Source organism: Microtus pennsylvanicus, chromosome 1 (genome assembly GCF_037038515.1).
Source record: "Microtus pennsylvanicus isolate mMicPen1 chromosome 1, mMicPen1.hap1, whole genome shotgun sequence".
Taxonomy (NCBI): Eukaryota; Metazoa; Chordata; class Mammalia; order Rodentia; family Cricetidae; genus Microtus; species Microtus pennsylvanicus.
In genome coordinates, this window is record NC_134579.1 from 205,756,656 (window position 1) to 205,771,574 (window position 14,919).

General features: G+C 46.1%; 1 protein-coding gene and 1 pseudogene across 1 annotated transcript in view; both read left to right on the top strand.

Annotated features, from left to right (window-relative positions):
• The window catches only part of Mthfd1l (methylenetetrahydrofolate dehydrogenase (NADP+ dependent) 1 like), a 185,809-nt gene that overhangs the window by 122,848 nt on the left and 48,042 nt on the right, over positions 1-14,919 (top strand). The window contains exons 24-25 of the mRNA XM_075949714.1: positions 75-252; positions 13,650-13,757. Of these exons, the coding sequence (XP_075805829.1) occupies positions 75-252; positions 13,650-13,757 (286 nt within the window). The remainder of the gene's footprint in view (positions 1-74; positions 253-13,649; positions 13,758-14,919) is intronic.
• LOC142842871 (U1 spliceosomal RNA) lies at positions 14,699-14,842 on the top strand (annotated as a pseudogene).

Consider the following 14,919-nt stretch of genomic DNA (forward strand, 5'->3'; position numbering starts at 1 on the left):
AAACCGTTAGTCTTTCTTTCAAAACATCACTAAGTGAACACAGATGCAAAAACCACAAGCATTCTCTTCACCAGGACCGACACCCGCGCGGAGATCGACTTGGTGTGTGAGCTCGCTAAGCGGGCCGGTGCCTTTGATGCGGTCCCCTGCTATCACTGGTCGGCTGGGGGAAAAGGGTCTGTGGACTTGGCTCGGGCTGTGAGAGATGCCGCGAACAAAAGAAGCCGCTTCCAGTTCCTGTACGATGTTCAGGTAAGTCCCCGCCACCAGGACGACAGCGGGCTGGTGGCTTTGGGGTCTTGCCGAAGGCCTGCGCTTCGAGCGCTGTTTACATGGCCCGCCTCACGCAGCCTTCCTGAAGGCTCTGCAGAGAAGGAAGCTCATGACTAAAGGCATTAGTGTCTGACAAGGTCCAGGTGCCAAGGGCACATCTTATTTCTGTCCCAAACCTGTGCTCTTAAGGCTCTTCTTTCAAGTAGTGGGCCCAAGGGAAGGGAAGGTCCTGGGAGGTAAACTAAGGCTTGAAGGGACTGACCTCCCAGCAACAAGTCTTTTGAGCAAATTCACAGCTGCTCAGTTATGAGGCATTTTTATTATCCATATCTGCTACAGTTCTTTCCCGTGTGTGTGTGTGTGTGTGTGTGTGTGTGTGTGTGTGTGTGTGTGTGTGTGATAGGTAAGTGTGGGCACACACATGCCACGGCACACATGCTGAAATCAGAGGTCAGCTTATAGGAGCCAGTTCTGTCCTCTCACCTTGTCGGTTCCCGGGATGAAACCGTGGCAGGACTCAGCAGCAGGCACCTTTATTCACAGAGCTGGCTCACCGACCCTTATTGTGGTTTCCTTGCACAATCTTACATACTTTTTCCTTGTCGTAAAATACATCAAGTGTTCTCATTTATGAGTGTGCCGTGCAGTGGTACCAAGTATGTTCGTGTTGTTGTGCAACCAGCTTCTAGAACTAGTCTTGTCTTAGAAAACTGAAACTTCGTGTCCATGTAACGGCTCCTCGTTTTCCCCTTCCACAGATCTTTCTAGGAACCACCATTCCACCTTAGTTTTAGGAACTGGACTACTGAGATACTTCATATAAATGGGATCTTGCAGTGTTTTCTGTTGTGGCTTGTTTCATACAGTGTAATGTTTGTGGAAGATGTCATAGCCCGTGTGAAAATTGTATCTATTTTAAAAAGACTGGATGCTGTCTTATTTTTAAAAACATATTTTTTAATTGATTTTATTGAGCTCTACATTTTTCTCTGCTCCCCTTCCTGCCTCTCCCCTCCCCGTCAACCCTCTCCCATAGTCCCCATGCTTCTAATTTACTCAGGAGATCTTGTCTTTTTCTACTTCCCATGTAGATTAGATTCATGAATGTCTCTCTTAGGGTCCTCATTGTTGTCTAAGGTCGCTGGCATTGTGATTTGTAGGCTGGTTTTCTGTGCTTTGTGTTTAAAAATCATTTATGAGTGAGTACATATAATAACTGTCTTTCTGGCTCTGGGTTACCTCACTCAAAATGATGTTTTCTAGCTCCATCCATTTGCCTGCAAATTTCCAAGATGTCGTTATTTTATTCTGCTGTGTAGTACTCCATTGTGTAAATGTACCACATTTTCCTTATTCATTCTTCAGTCGAGGGGCATTTAGGTTGTTTCCAGGTTCTGGCTATGACAAACAAAGCTGCTATGAACATAGCTGAGCGCATGTCCTTGTGGCACAATTGTGCTTGCAGAATTGAATTTGTAGAATTTTAGAAATTCAAACTTTATTTAAGCTGTTTTGTAGCAGTTGGGGAATAGGGCAATCAAATGAGGAATGTTGCCAGCCCCTTCTCGTTGTTCGTGTCCCTATCCCACTCTCTCCTCCAACTGCCATCGCTCCCTCCGTCACCCATGTTTGCCTGCCCTTTGCCCTGTTTCTTCTTCCTCGATACTGGACCTTCTGGAGTCACCTGTACAGTCACCCCCACGTTTCCCAGACGGGTGCATTTCTCATTGGTAAACCCACCTGTCTCCCCTCTGACTTATGACTGGGCTGCCTTTGCAGCGCTCTGCTCTTCCATCCGGCTCCACGGAACTTCCATCACAGAACATCGTTGTGATAGAAGTTTCTAGAAATATACTATTCCCCCTAAATATGAGAGAATCTCCAATGGCAAACTACAAAAGTCACACCCCAAGTGACAGCTGCCGTTTACCCCCTCCCATTCCCATACAGCCTTTCCAGCTTCAGCATAGACGAAATGAGAATATAGTCGTCTCATTATAGGGACTAAAAGTAGACCTTAAAGATGCCAAATGTGGTCAAATCCCTGTATAGAAAATGACTCCCGTCAGATTCAGGGAGACACTTATTCACCCCGGTCTCAAGAAGTTGAGGCTTGGTTTTAAAATTAATTTGTTTTCTTCCTTGCAAGCTTCTCCCTTTCTCCTCCTCACTACCCAGTGTGTGTGTGTGTGTGAGTGTGTGTGTCTGTGTGTGTGTCTGTGTACATCTACATGTTTTGTACACATGCACATGTGTGTAAAAGTCATAGAACAACCTCAGGCACTATTCCTCAGGTTCAATGCACCTTATTTCAGGTGGACAGGCTCTCTCCTTGGTCAGGGAAATGCAAGAAGCCTGGCTGGCTGGCCGACAAGCCCCAAGAACCCACCGCTTTTCTCCTCCCCAGAGCTGGTACTGCCTGTGTGCCACCACGCCTGTATTTTTTATGTAGGTTCAGAAGGATCAGACTCAGGCCTTCGTGCCTTTAAAGAAAGCTCTTGGGGAGCTGAGATGTCATTCCAGCCCACGCCTTATTCTTGAAGGAGACGTTTAGTCTTGAAGCCCGGGTGTTCTTCCCAGAAGTGCATGTCAGTAGACATGACCTAGCTTTGCGGCATGGTGAGGAAAGTCACACCCACGTGCACAGGCTCCTTGCTCATGAACGAGAGCTGGAGCCGTGCCTCGTGTATGTTCCCATTGCTCTTAGAAAACACGCATGTTTCACAGTCAGATCTGTGAGACAGGAAAGACAAGATACAACATGGAAATACATGAGCAAGCCGGGCATGGTGGTGCACATCTGTAATCCCAGCACTGGGGAAGCTGATGCAAGAGGGTTAGAAGTTCAAGGCTAAAAATAATAATAATAATAATAAAACCAAAGAGGGGGAAATAAGTGTGGGTAGTCCCTGCAGAGTTCTGTTTGAGAATAACCAGAAATTACCCTCGGGAACCCCTTATTTGCAATGTTTTTCTTTGGTGACTGCAGCTCTCCTAACAGTGAGACATTTGCTCATTTCCCAGATCCCATTGCTCCCCATCACACACTGCCGTCGTCTTCCTTAGGAGGACGAGGTTTCTCAGGGGTTCCGAAGTAAACCCACTGCTCAGGGTAGGGTGCCTGCAGTCCAGGAAGTATAAGCCCACTCACTCGGTAGCTCAGATGGGCTAGCCTCTGTCGCAAAGTATGGCTTGTGTCCGAAATGCAGAGCCCTGATGTTCGCAGTAACAGTGACAGCTGCTGCCGGGACACCAGGTGGTACGTGTGCCGTGCGGTCTGGTCAGTGTGAATGAACGTGGACAGTTTCCAGTTGTATGTCTGTCTGAATCACTAGCAAGGGTGTTGGCCAAACTACGTGCGTGTCATTTAAAATCAACGCTCTATTTCAGACACAGACCACGAGCTGAAGTAATTAGCGTGCACCTGGAGATTTATATTCCGCCTATAAGTTATTAATTGATCCTTCCCTTTCAATATTTTATGGACATCAAAATACATTATTCCAGTATCGCGGAATAAAAATGGTGAGCCTGTGTGCTTTAGCTCCGTGACCTGGGAGCTGAAACAAGAGAAGGCTATTTTTTATTCGGCATGTCAGGATGCATACCAATGACTTTATTTGGTGCCGAGCTGAAGCGGCGACCGTGTGGGCTTGCTAAGATACGGCCAGGGGTGGGTGGTAGAATGCTAGGTGGTGTTTTCATCACTCAAAAGAGATTTCTCCAAGCTGCTGCCCTTAGCACCTGATCTCCAAGTGAGCGGAAACGTCACATTTATAAGACATTGGTTTGTTTTTGTTTTGTCCTCTCCCCTCTCACCCCGTGCAGATGTGTGCGTGTATACCCATGTGTGTTGAGGGTGGGGTAGTATACCCATATGCACTTAGAGGTCACAGGTTAGAACACTAAGCAACCCACTTCATCACTTTATTCCATTGGGAGAGGGTCTCGCACTGAACCTGGAGCTCGTCTGGCAGCCAGCAAACCCCCTGCCGCTCATAGCACTGAGGCCCATAACCACGTGCTTCTTACATGGCTGCTGGAGATTTGAACTCAGGTCTTCTTGGTTGCTCAGCAAGAGCTCTTATCCACTGAGACAGTTCCCCAGACCCGCGAAGCCCTTTTACCTTGTTATTTCTGGCAGCTTCGTTTTTAAACCTTATCCTACTTGACTTTATATAGTGCCCTTTTGCGTTGTCGAGACAGGGTTTCTTTGTGTAACCTTGGCTGTCCTTGAGCTCTTTGGGATTCAGGCTGGCCTCGAACTCACAGAGATCTGCCTACCTCTGCTTCCTGAGTGCCGGGATTAAAGGTGTGCACCATCACCCCGCATTTGGTGCTTTTAAAAGAAAAATTAATTAACATTTTTACATCATGTCTACCGTTTCCCTTTTTCCCCTCTCACACAGTCTGTGCTCCTCTTACTCCCTCTCAAATCAATGGCCTCTTTTTCTTTGATTATTGTTGATATGTATAGGGGAATTCATAACTATATAAATTCAACCTGCTGAGTCCATTTTTGTGGCTTGTGTGTATATGATTTCCGGGCTGAGCACTTTGTGTTGGGTTTTCCATTAGAGGGCTTCTCTCTGGGAGGAGCTAATTCTCATCTCAGCAGTCACCAGTCGCCTGCATTCTTTGTCTAGGGGGGAGACCCCTGAGGTCGCCCTTGCCACGTGCGTGTTTCTGTTGATACTGTCGATATTCAGGTCTGGCTTGGGCAGCCCTTTTGAGGAGATACGGTCTTACAGCAAATGACTTGATCTGGCTCCGACAATCTTTCTACCTGCTTGCTCTTCTGTGATGCTTCCTGAACCTTCTGTGCAGGACTGGAGTTGTATTGTAGGTTTATCCATTGGGGCTGGAAGATTGATCCCTTAAGTAATTCATTAATTCATAATACATTCATCTCTGTGTTGTGACCAGTTGTTTTCTGAGGGTCTCCTTTTGCTATAAAGAGGAGTTTCTCTGATGAGGGCTAAGAACTACACTCACCTGTGGGTATAAGAATAAGTTTTAAGAGCCAGGTGGTGGTGACACATGCCTTTAATCCCAGCACTTAGGAGGCTGAAACAGATGGATTTCTGTGAGTTTGAGGCCAGTCTGAATTACAAAGAGTTAAGGACAGCTAAGGCTTCACAGACAAACCCTGTGTCGGAAAAACAAAACAAAAACAAAGAATAAGCTTTAGAATAGAGTTAGGAACTTGCTAAAGTGGAGGTAGTGGGAGGTGGTGGGTTCTCCTCTGAGATCCATGACGTCACTAGGCCTGGAAGGATGGCTATGGGTTCTCCTCTGAGATCTATGATGTCACTAGGCCTGGAAGGATGGCTATGGGTTCTCCTCTGAGATCCATGATGTCACTAGGCCTGGAAGGATGGCTATGGGTTCTCCTCTGAGATCCATGACGTCACTAGGCCTGGATGGATGGCTAGGTTTCTAGTATTGGCATGATTTTCCTCCTTTTGAGTAGATCATGAGTACAACCAGACAGCTGTTGGTTACTACCAACATATGAACACCACTACGTAGCCCTGACTAAACTAGGATTTGCTTTGCAGACCAGGCTAGCCTTGAAATTATAAATCTACCTCTGCCTCCTGAGTGCTGGGCTAAATGCATGCTTTGCCAAGCACAGGCTGGGGTGTGTCTGTTTAGTCAGAAAAAACTATGTATAAAGGTTTAAGTCAATACTTTTCTGGGATTTATCAGTTGGTTTATTCCATTAAAAAGACAACAAAGTTAACTAGTTTAACAACTTCTTTGGGCATATCCAGAACCTTTTCAAGAATAATATTATCATGTGGTTTTGAGTAGCTTCTACTAGCCTGGATCACCATAGCTACCCTGTGAGCACAATCTATGAAAGTCACCATGTCCTTTACCTTACATTGCTGTGTCAGGAACAAGGTTTATGGTGCGCCAGCAGCATGCAAGAAGCTATGCAAGGGGCTGGAGAGATGGCTCAGCAGTTAAGAGCATTGGCTGATCTTCCAGAGGACCCAAGGTCAATTCATTCCGGGCGCCCAAATGGCAGTTCACGGTCATCTTTAACTCTAGTTCCAGGGAATCTGACACCCTCTCTGGCCTCCAAACATGGATCTAACACACAGACACACATGCATGCAAAATACCTATGAACATAAAATAAAATGATAATTTTTTTTTAAAAGAAGCTGCACAACAATATAATGGTTGGTCATATTATTTCTCTAAAGCCGTACTGTCCAAGACAGCTGGCAGCTGTTTAGATTATAATAAACTAAAATAAAATTAAGACTTCATTTCCTTGGTCATTTTTCAAATGCAGTCATCGTGTTCCACCGGCTTTAATGCTCATGTGACATGCACTGTAAGTTGGCTGGAAAGAAGAGTCAGAAAATATTTGTATGGTGACAAACATTCCATTGGAAGTTTCATTCTGGAATGTTCCAGGTTCCTAAATGTCGCTTTCAGAGACTTGGGGGAGAATTGACGAGGAAAGTGTTTGAAATATTCAAGGTCTAATGTAGTGTTACTTCAGAGAGGCTCACCAGCACAAGCCTAAACACGCAGCTCTATAAATCCTTAATTTTCATTCAGCGTGTATGAGTGTTTGCCTGTGTGTGTGTCCATGCACCATGTGTGTACCTGGTACCCACAGAGGCCGGAGGAGGACATGAGATCCCTCAGAACCGGAGTTGCAGATGGTTGTAAACTCCCATGTAGATGCTGGGAACTGAACCCAGGTTCTTTGCAAGAACAGCCAGTGCTCTTAGCTACTGAGCCACCTCTCAAGCTCCATGAAGTCTTAGTACTGTATTCCTACCTTGTACAAGTAGGATACTCGCTATTTTGTGACTGGCTTTCTGACCTCTGCTGTTTGGGCTGAGGCCTCTACCTTCTTCTTCATGTAGAATGGGTTTTGTTTTTCTCCTTTGCTTGTTGAGATCTTTCTTGTTTTTCCTTCAAGGCACTGTTCAACTTGTTTTGTTTTTCCACACTAGGGATCAACTCCAGAGCCTTGTGCACGCTAAGCAAGAGCTCCCCCGACCAAACTACACCCTTGAATGTCCCCTTTAATGTCTTGCCAGCTTTTGCAGATCTCCAAGCTTTCCATGTAGCCTGCCACCTCCTGACTTCTTGTTTACGCAGAGCCTTGATTGCACACTGCCTCCCGTCACATTTGTTTATTGTGCCATTGTCTGCACTCCATCAGGAACGCTCGCCCAGAAAGTCCCCAGAACTTGTGTGCGACGCCTTGACATTGTGGAAGTTCTTGCCCTGGATGGTTCTTTGCTTCTTCAGCACAGGCTCGGGCAAGGCCTGCTGTGTGTAAGCCATTCTGCTAGACCTAGGCGTATCAGGGTGAGGGAATAAACAGCTTCGTCCCTGTGTACATGGTCAAGGGAATGCCAGTGCTGATAAATGCATAAGCATGGCCTCTTTTATCATTTTATTTGTTTCTATAAAAAGCTGTGTTTTTCCCCAAAGCGGCTTAGGTAAATCCCAAGTTCAGGTAAAGCTCATTAGACTGAGCTTGCCCCCAAGGTTTGTACTTCTCTTCACAACCAAGCAGGAAAAGAATAGGAAGCTCCTTCACTGAAGGCATAGAGTACATAGATTACCACAGTCGAATGTGCAGATTACCCACGGTGGAGGGAGAAACACATATGGGGCAATTTTCACACGACCCCTAAGCAGCAAGTTAACCGAGATATTTTTATTTACTTCCAAATGCCACAGTAGAAGCCCCTCAGAACCTTGGCCGAGCTTCCTGCTCAGTGGGTTGGAGTGCCTGCTGAGAGCCATGCAGCTGGGGCAGGGAGAACCATAGGAGGCCACGCTGCCCATTGCTCATCCCTTCTGTTTTTCCACCCACTGTGGGCTCTGTGGGAGCCCTGCTTAGTAGAGCTCACAAAGGCAGCCTGGGCCTGGCTCCATAGTCCTGAAGCTCTTTCCAGTAAATACTAACAAAGAAGAGATGAGTCACTGGCAAAACGATGCACTCCCTTGTGTCCACGGGAGGTTGGAGTGGTCCTGGGACAGGCCACATCCGAAGCCTGGCTGGAGTGGAGAGATGCTCAGGAGCTGGGCTGCCTGATTCAGTCGCTCCTGGCTACTGACTTTCTCGGGTCCTTCTGCTTCTTCAGCAGATTCTTTCCTGCTAGAAAGATCTAGCATCTCGTTAAATTTCCGTTTATTTTGGAGTGGTGGTGTGTGCTATGTCACATATGTGGTGGACAGAGAACTATTTTCAAGAGTCCGTTCTCTCTTTCTACTACTTGTTGGCAAGTACCTTTACCTGCTGAGCTTGTCACTAGCCACTTGCTGTTGCTGACCATCAGAGGAGATTGCAGTAGCTTCAGCAGTGGCAGGAACAAGTGTTTCCTTGCTTGATGATGTGCCACGCAGATAGCGAGATCAAAGGTTCATGTACCAAGTCCCCTGTCACAATTACCCTGTCATCTGAGCTTTCCTGTCAGTAGAATTTTTAGTTAGCTCTGTTCCACCTGCTACTTGTTAAATAACCACTCAGAGACTTATTACTAATTATAAGTGCTTGGCCGATAGCTCAGGCTTATTAGTAACTAGCTCTTACAACTTGAATTAGCCCATTTATATTAATCTACGTTCTGCCAAATGGCATTAGTTCTCTTTCATCTTACTTCCTGTCTCCTCTCCGTGTCTGGCTGGCGACTCCTCTGACTCCGCCCTTCTCAGTGTTCTTAGTCTCCTTCTCCTGCCTAACCTTATCCCATCCAGCTATTAGCCAGTCACTTCTTTATTAAACTAATCACAGTGACATATTTATACAGTGTAAAGGAATATCCCACACTTTCCTGTACCTTCTGTAACTTTTGTAGTCATTTCTTCACTGGTCTATGGGGGTAACTCCACTCCAAAGGCTGGAGCAACCTTTGGGTAAATAGATGTTTCTCGTGATTGCTAACATTGTCCCCTTGCCAAGATCTAGAATCTCCTAGGAGACAAACCCCCGGGCATGTCTGTGAAGGAGTTTCTAGACTGAACAGACTGTGGTGAGAAGATTTATTCTAAATGTGGGTGACACCGTCCCATGGACTGGCATCCCAGACTGGGTAATAAGGAGGAAGTAAGCTGACTGCTGGCATTTGGCGCCCCATGTTTCCTGGCAGCAGATGCGAGGTGACCAGCTGCCTCACATTCCATCACTGTCCTTTCCTGCAATGGAGGACTGTGTGCCCATAGACTGCAAGCCAATGGATCCTCCATGAAGTCGCTTCATCCTAGACCCTTGGTCACAATAATAAGAAAAGTACCTGCTCCAGATCTTGACCTCAAAGACGTCACCACCCAACTTTATTCTTCAACTAACTGGAGCTTTGAGTTTCGTACGTTAGAAGTTGTGTTGGGCTTCGTGGCATAGTCCTTTCATCCCAGCTACTCAGGAAGCTGAGGCAGGGAGCTTGCAAGTGCAAGGCTAGCGTGAGTTCAAGGCCAGCTGGAGCAATTTGCTGAAACCCTGTCTCACAACGAAAAGGGGGAAAAAAGTAAAAGGAGGGCTAAGAGAATACAGCTCAATGGTAAAGCACTTGCATCGGGTCAACATAGCCCTTTGTTAAATCCCCAATGCTGAAAAGCAACGTTACCCTCGGTTATCTCTAGCCCAGCCTCAACTTCGCATTGTGCCATAGCTCGTTCTGCAACATCCCTGCATCTCTTGTATTCGTACTGAGCTCTCCAGGGATGCTCAAGTCTATGCTTAAGGGGCAGCTGTGCAAACAGCAGCTCCTCCTTAGACGCGGAGACAGAAACGATTTCCCTCTGGCTTCTAGCTCTTGATTCACATTCTGCTTTGCTGGGAAGCAATTGGTTATCCCTTTTCAGCGAGGAAGATCTCATATGATTTCACATATCCCATGGTTTGTTAAAGGCACCTTGTCAGCCAGGAGATTTTAGGATTGGATTTACATTCAGCCGCTTGAATCCATCCATAGGACCTCTAAATCCATCATTACCCTCTGAGGCAGCATGAGCCTAGCCAGCAGACCCTCCGCCAGGAAAGAGCAGAGTTGTGGGTGCTCTTGTCCACAATGCAAGGAATGCTGCCTAGTACTACTAAGCCTGTCCCTAAAGGCTTTGTAGGAAAGGAGACCAATGAGATAGACCTGAGAGCATCGGAGATTTTGATGTTTGAAGAGACCAGGGAAAGAGATTTCATGGCCCATCTCAGAAGCAAGAAGGCAGAGATCACCATGGTTCCAATGACATCGGTTGGTGCAGATACTGAAATTCCTCGGTCAGTGTGTTTATGAGCAGAACGTGCCGTGCTGTGGCGCAGGGCTTTTTCTCACCTGGGTATGGGTTGTGGGAAGTGGGAGCTGTAGTAGGGACTGTTCAAAATAAAGGAGAAGTCAGGGAGCTTCCAGAGATGAGACAGCTAGCCCCTCCCCCCGCACCTGAGGCGCCTGTAGCCCGTGGCTTCCTGCCTCTTCGCCTGCACTTGACATCTTATTTCCGGTTGTTATGCCTGCGGTTGGTTTTTTTAGATGAGAGTAGGAGGGAGATGGGGAGGGAGTTACACGCGCAGGTGTGTGCAAGTGTGTGCAGGTGTGTGCAAGTGTGTGCAGGTGTGTGCAAGTGTGTGCAGGTGTGTGCAAGTGTGTGCAGGTGCACTCACGCGTGCACGAGCACCTGGAGGCCAGAGTCTCCCGCTGTTATGTTTCCAGCATTAGCACACCCACAAACCACAGTGGGTGGAAGTCAGGAGACCGCTGGTGGAAATGAGTTCTCTCCTTCCACTGTGTGGGTCCTGAGGATCAAACTCAGGTTATTTACCGGCTGAGTCATTATGGCAGCCCTCTGCCTTGTGTTTGGAAGCATTCTTTGCCTGAAGCGAATCTTGCCCCCTTGTCTAGGCTGTCAGGTGAGCCCGTTTCCTCCTCCCCAGCGCATCAAAGCCATGGTTATGAGAGTGCAGGATCCGAACTCAGGTCATCACACTGGTACAGCAAGCGTTTCACCCACAGAGCCGTCTCCCCAGCTCGTGAGTTAGGGTTTTGGTTTGTTTTTTAGTCATTTTATTAGCTATTCTCTTGATTACCACTGAGACTACTTTTCATGTGGTTATTGGCTTTTTCTCCATTATTAAGTATTCAAAATTCATTTTAAAATACTAATCTTTTAGCTTGTAAACTATGCAAATATTTATCTTCTCTCTTATCCTTTTACTTTCAAAGATTTATATTTTTAAATTCAGAAGTTGCTGAGCATAGTGGTGCATACCCATAATCCCACCGTTCAGGAGGCTAAATCACCCTGTCTCAGAAAAAAAAATATTTTTTGTTTTAATTTTATTTATTTTATGCGTATGGTTATTTTGTCTATATGTATGTCTGTGTATCGTATGCTTGCCCGGCACTCTCAGAGGCCAGAAGACAATGCCTTATCCTCTGGGACTAGATTTACAGGTGGTTTGTGAGCCACCATATGTGTGCTGGGAATGAAACCCTCAGGGAATCATCCCTCCAGCCCCCGGGGGGGGGGATGTAAGGATCCATAAATCATTTCTTTTCTGCCTTATTATATGTGGAGTGCCTTGGTGTGGGTGTATAAGTGTATGTGTTGAAAGGGTTTCATGTAGCCTAGTCTATCCTTGAACTCATGTAGCCAAGGCTGGCCTGAGCCACCTGATCCTTCTCCCTGTACCTCCCAAGTGCTGGGAGCACAGACATGCAGGACCCATGGCCAACTTTATGCTGTTCTGTTGTTGCCATGTTTACGAAATCTCCCCCTATGTTGGGAAGACAAATCCTGTGATATTTAGAGCTTTGGTTTTCACGTTGAGGCCTCTGTTCCATATTGAAATTTTTGCAGGGAGGCAGGCTGGTATGGATCTAATTTTAATTCTTTCTAGTCAGAAGTCTGCTGGGTCGCCGACCCTCTCTCTTTCTGTTATGCACTACCTCGTACCTGCAGAGATGCCTATCAGAATCCATTCTTCTCTTTCATGGACTAATTCCTCTATTCCTGTGTGGATAACACAAGAAATTGATGAATATGGTTTTATAGTGTTATTAATACTTGATTTGTGCCATGGCTCTCTCTTCCATGTGCATCTTTAGAACTCATTGGCCACATCCTAAAATCCCAGGTGCTCTTGGGATTTTCATTGGAATTGCATTGAACTAATTAAGTCATAAAGAGCTGATGTGTGCACAGCATTGGATGATTCATTCACATACACAGCCTTTGTCTCTTGCTTGGGGTCCTTTCTGAATCCTTCAGTGAACACTTACACCTGCAGGGTGTGGTGTCTTGTGACTTTGATCCCAGCTCTCGGGAAGCAGAGGCAGGCCGAGCTCTGTGAGATGAAGGCCTGGTCTACAGAACAAGTTACCAACCCAGCAAGGACCACATAGTGGGAACCTGTCTGGGAAGGGGGCAGTTTACGTTTTATTTGCTAAATGTCCAATATTTAAGTCCCAGACAACAGAACTAGACAATAATGCATTCTGCAGTACTGGTTCTGAGCAGTTTGTGCCTCTATCAGGGTTGGAAAAGTGGCAAGTACTGGGTTTTGTTTTGTCTTGATTGGATAACTCTCCTACCTGTGTTATACACCATATGCCCTTGCCATGAGTGGTCCATGAGTCACCTGCCCAATGGGTGAGGCCATCCTTCCAGCAGGGTTACATCCAGGGTTTCTGTCTAGAATTTTGTAGACAACGTCACACACACATTGATTTACTGGTATCTTTCACTTTGCTTTTATTTTGTTGTGGGTGATTCATTGGTTGTTTGTTTGGAGGGAGTCATGGGGAATGTTATTGTAGGGTTTTTGTGGTTGTTGTTTAGGGTTTGGAGTCTGTGAGATAGCCTCACTATATTGTCCAGGTTGGCCTAAAACTTGCAGTCCCCCCTCAGCCTTCCAGGTGCTGGGATTGAGGGCACATGTCACTTACACCTGGCATCATTTGCCAGTATCTAGTCTTCTCGAAGTGTCTCCCATGCCACTTGATCTCAGAGAGTTATCTAATGTGACAGGAGAGTCGATGTCTGGCTTTCCAGTGAAACACCCGGTCACGTCGGCACTTAAAATGTCTGCCACACCCGCTTGTTTATAGTAATGTTTTTTAATTCCATAAACCATTATTTTTAATGTTGAAATGGATTGAAACTTCTAACTAGGTTGGCAGCCCTTTTGTTGGCTAAATATCTGACTTCCTGCTAGCTGACTTCTGATGTGAGTGTTTCCGTGCCTTGGTGACTGAAGGATAAAAGACACCTAGTTTGGAGTGCTATGCTTGTTGGGGGGGCGGGGGGGCGTCAAATTCTGAAATTCCAGCAAGCTTTCCCTTAGTTCCTCAACCATGTTAAGGCCAATGATTTTCTTGTCATTCATGTTTCCGCAGCTTCCGATCGTGGAAAAGATAAGAACCATTGCCCAGGCTGTATATGGAGCCAAGGATATTGAGCTGTCTCCTGAGGCGCAATCCAAAATCGATCGCTATACGCAACAGGTAAACAAGATTCCTGTGCTTTGAGTGGGGGTCTCTGCCTTGCGCTCTAAAAACGCACTCCTTGATTTGAGGACAGGTAATTTCTGTCTCATAATTAAACTCCATCAATGTGTCTGAGGAGCATCAGAGATTAAAGTAGTAACATAGGTCCTGCTGGCTAGCTACCGCATCATGGTTAGGGCGTTCAGGTCCTGTTGGCTAGCTAACATATCATGGTTAGGGCGTTCAGGTCCTGTTGGCTAGCTAACGCATCATGGTTAGGGCATTTAGCGTCTGACTTGGGCATCTTGACTCTGATTAAGACTGTGGCTCTCTGCTTTGCAGTGCTGGGGATGGAACCCAGGGGCTGGCTTCTGTGCTTAGTCAGCACTGGGCTCCATCCCTACTCGGGGTAAGTCATATGGGTATCATCCCATTCACTCAGCCAAAAGTATTGGAAAGTGTTGCTTTGGTAGGTGGCAGGGCGGGGGTCATCAGTATTTGATTTTTTCCAGCATTTTCTCTTCATTGTGGGGGTCTACCATCTTAAAAAATGCTTGCGTCCTGCCAGTGAGGTGAACAGGACGGGCGTTTTTTGGTGATATTTTTATGCAGGTGGTTTATTAGCTTAGTTTTATTACTGTCCTTAGGAATTAAAGATTCCATAGAAGTCAGAATTTCAGACATTTGCTGTCAGGGTCGCTATATTTATTACAAGTAGCAGTATTGACTTTTTCCCTCCAACTCCCTTCTCCTATTTATAAATATGCTTGGTATTTTGTTAGATACTATCCTATCAATGCCAGGTTGTTTCTGTGGGGTTTGATAAAAATCATTTTTTCCAGTCGGGTGGTGGGGGCACATGCCTTTAATCCTAGCACTCAGCAGGAAGAGGCAGGTGATTTCTGAGGTCGAGGCCAACAGGACTACAAAGAGAAACCCTGTCTCAATAAAACAGCTATGTACTTACCTGGCAGGGGAGATACCACGATCACGAACATCGTTTTTCTAGTGCATTTTAGGCTAGCTGACCCCTGAATTCCTCCAAATGCAGGAAACGCAACTGCATAATTTTTAGTTGGGGACTGTGTTCACACTCTCCCCTGAAGGTGGAAAAATCCTTTTTCCTTGACATTTGCTAATGTATTCTCTTGGCTATTTTTTTTCCTATTTTTTGACACCG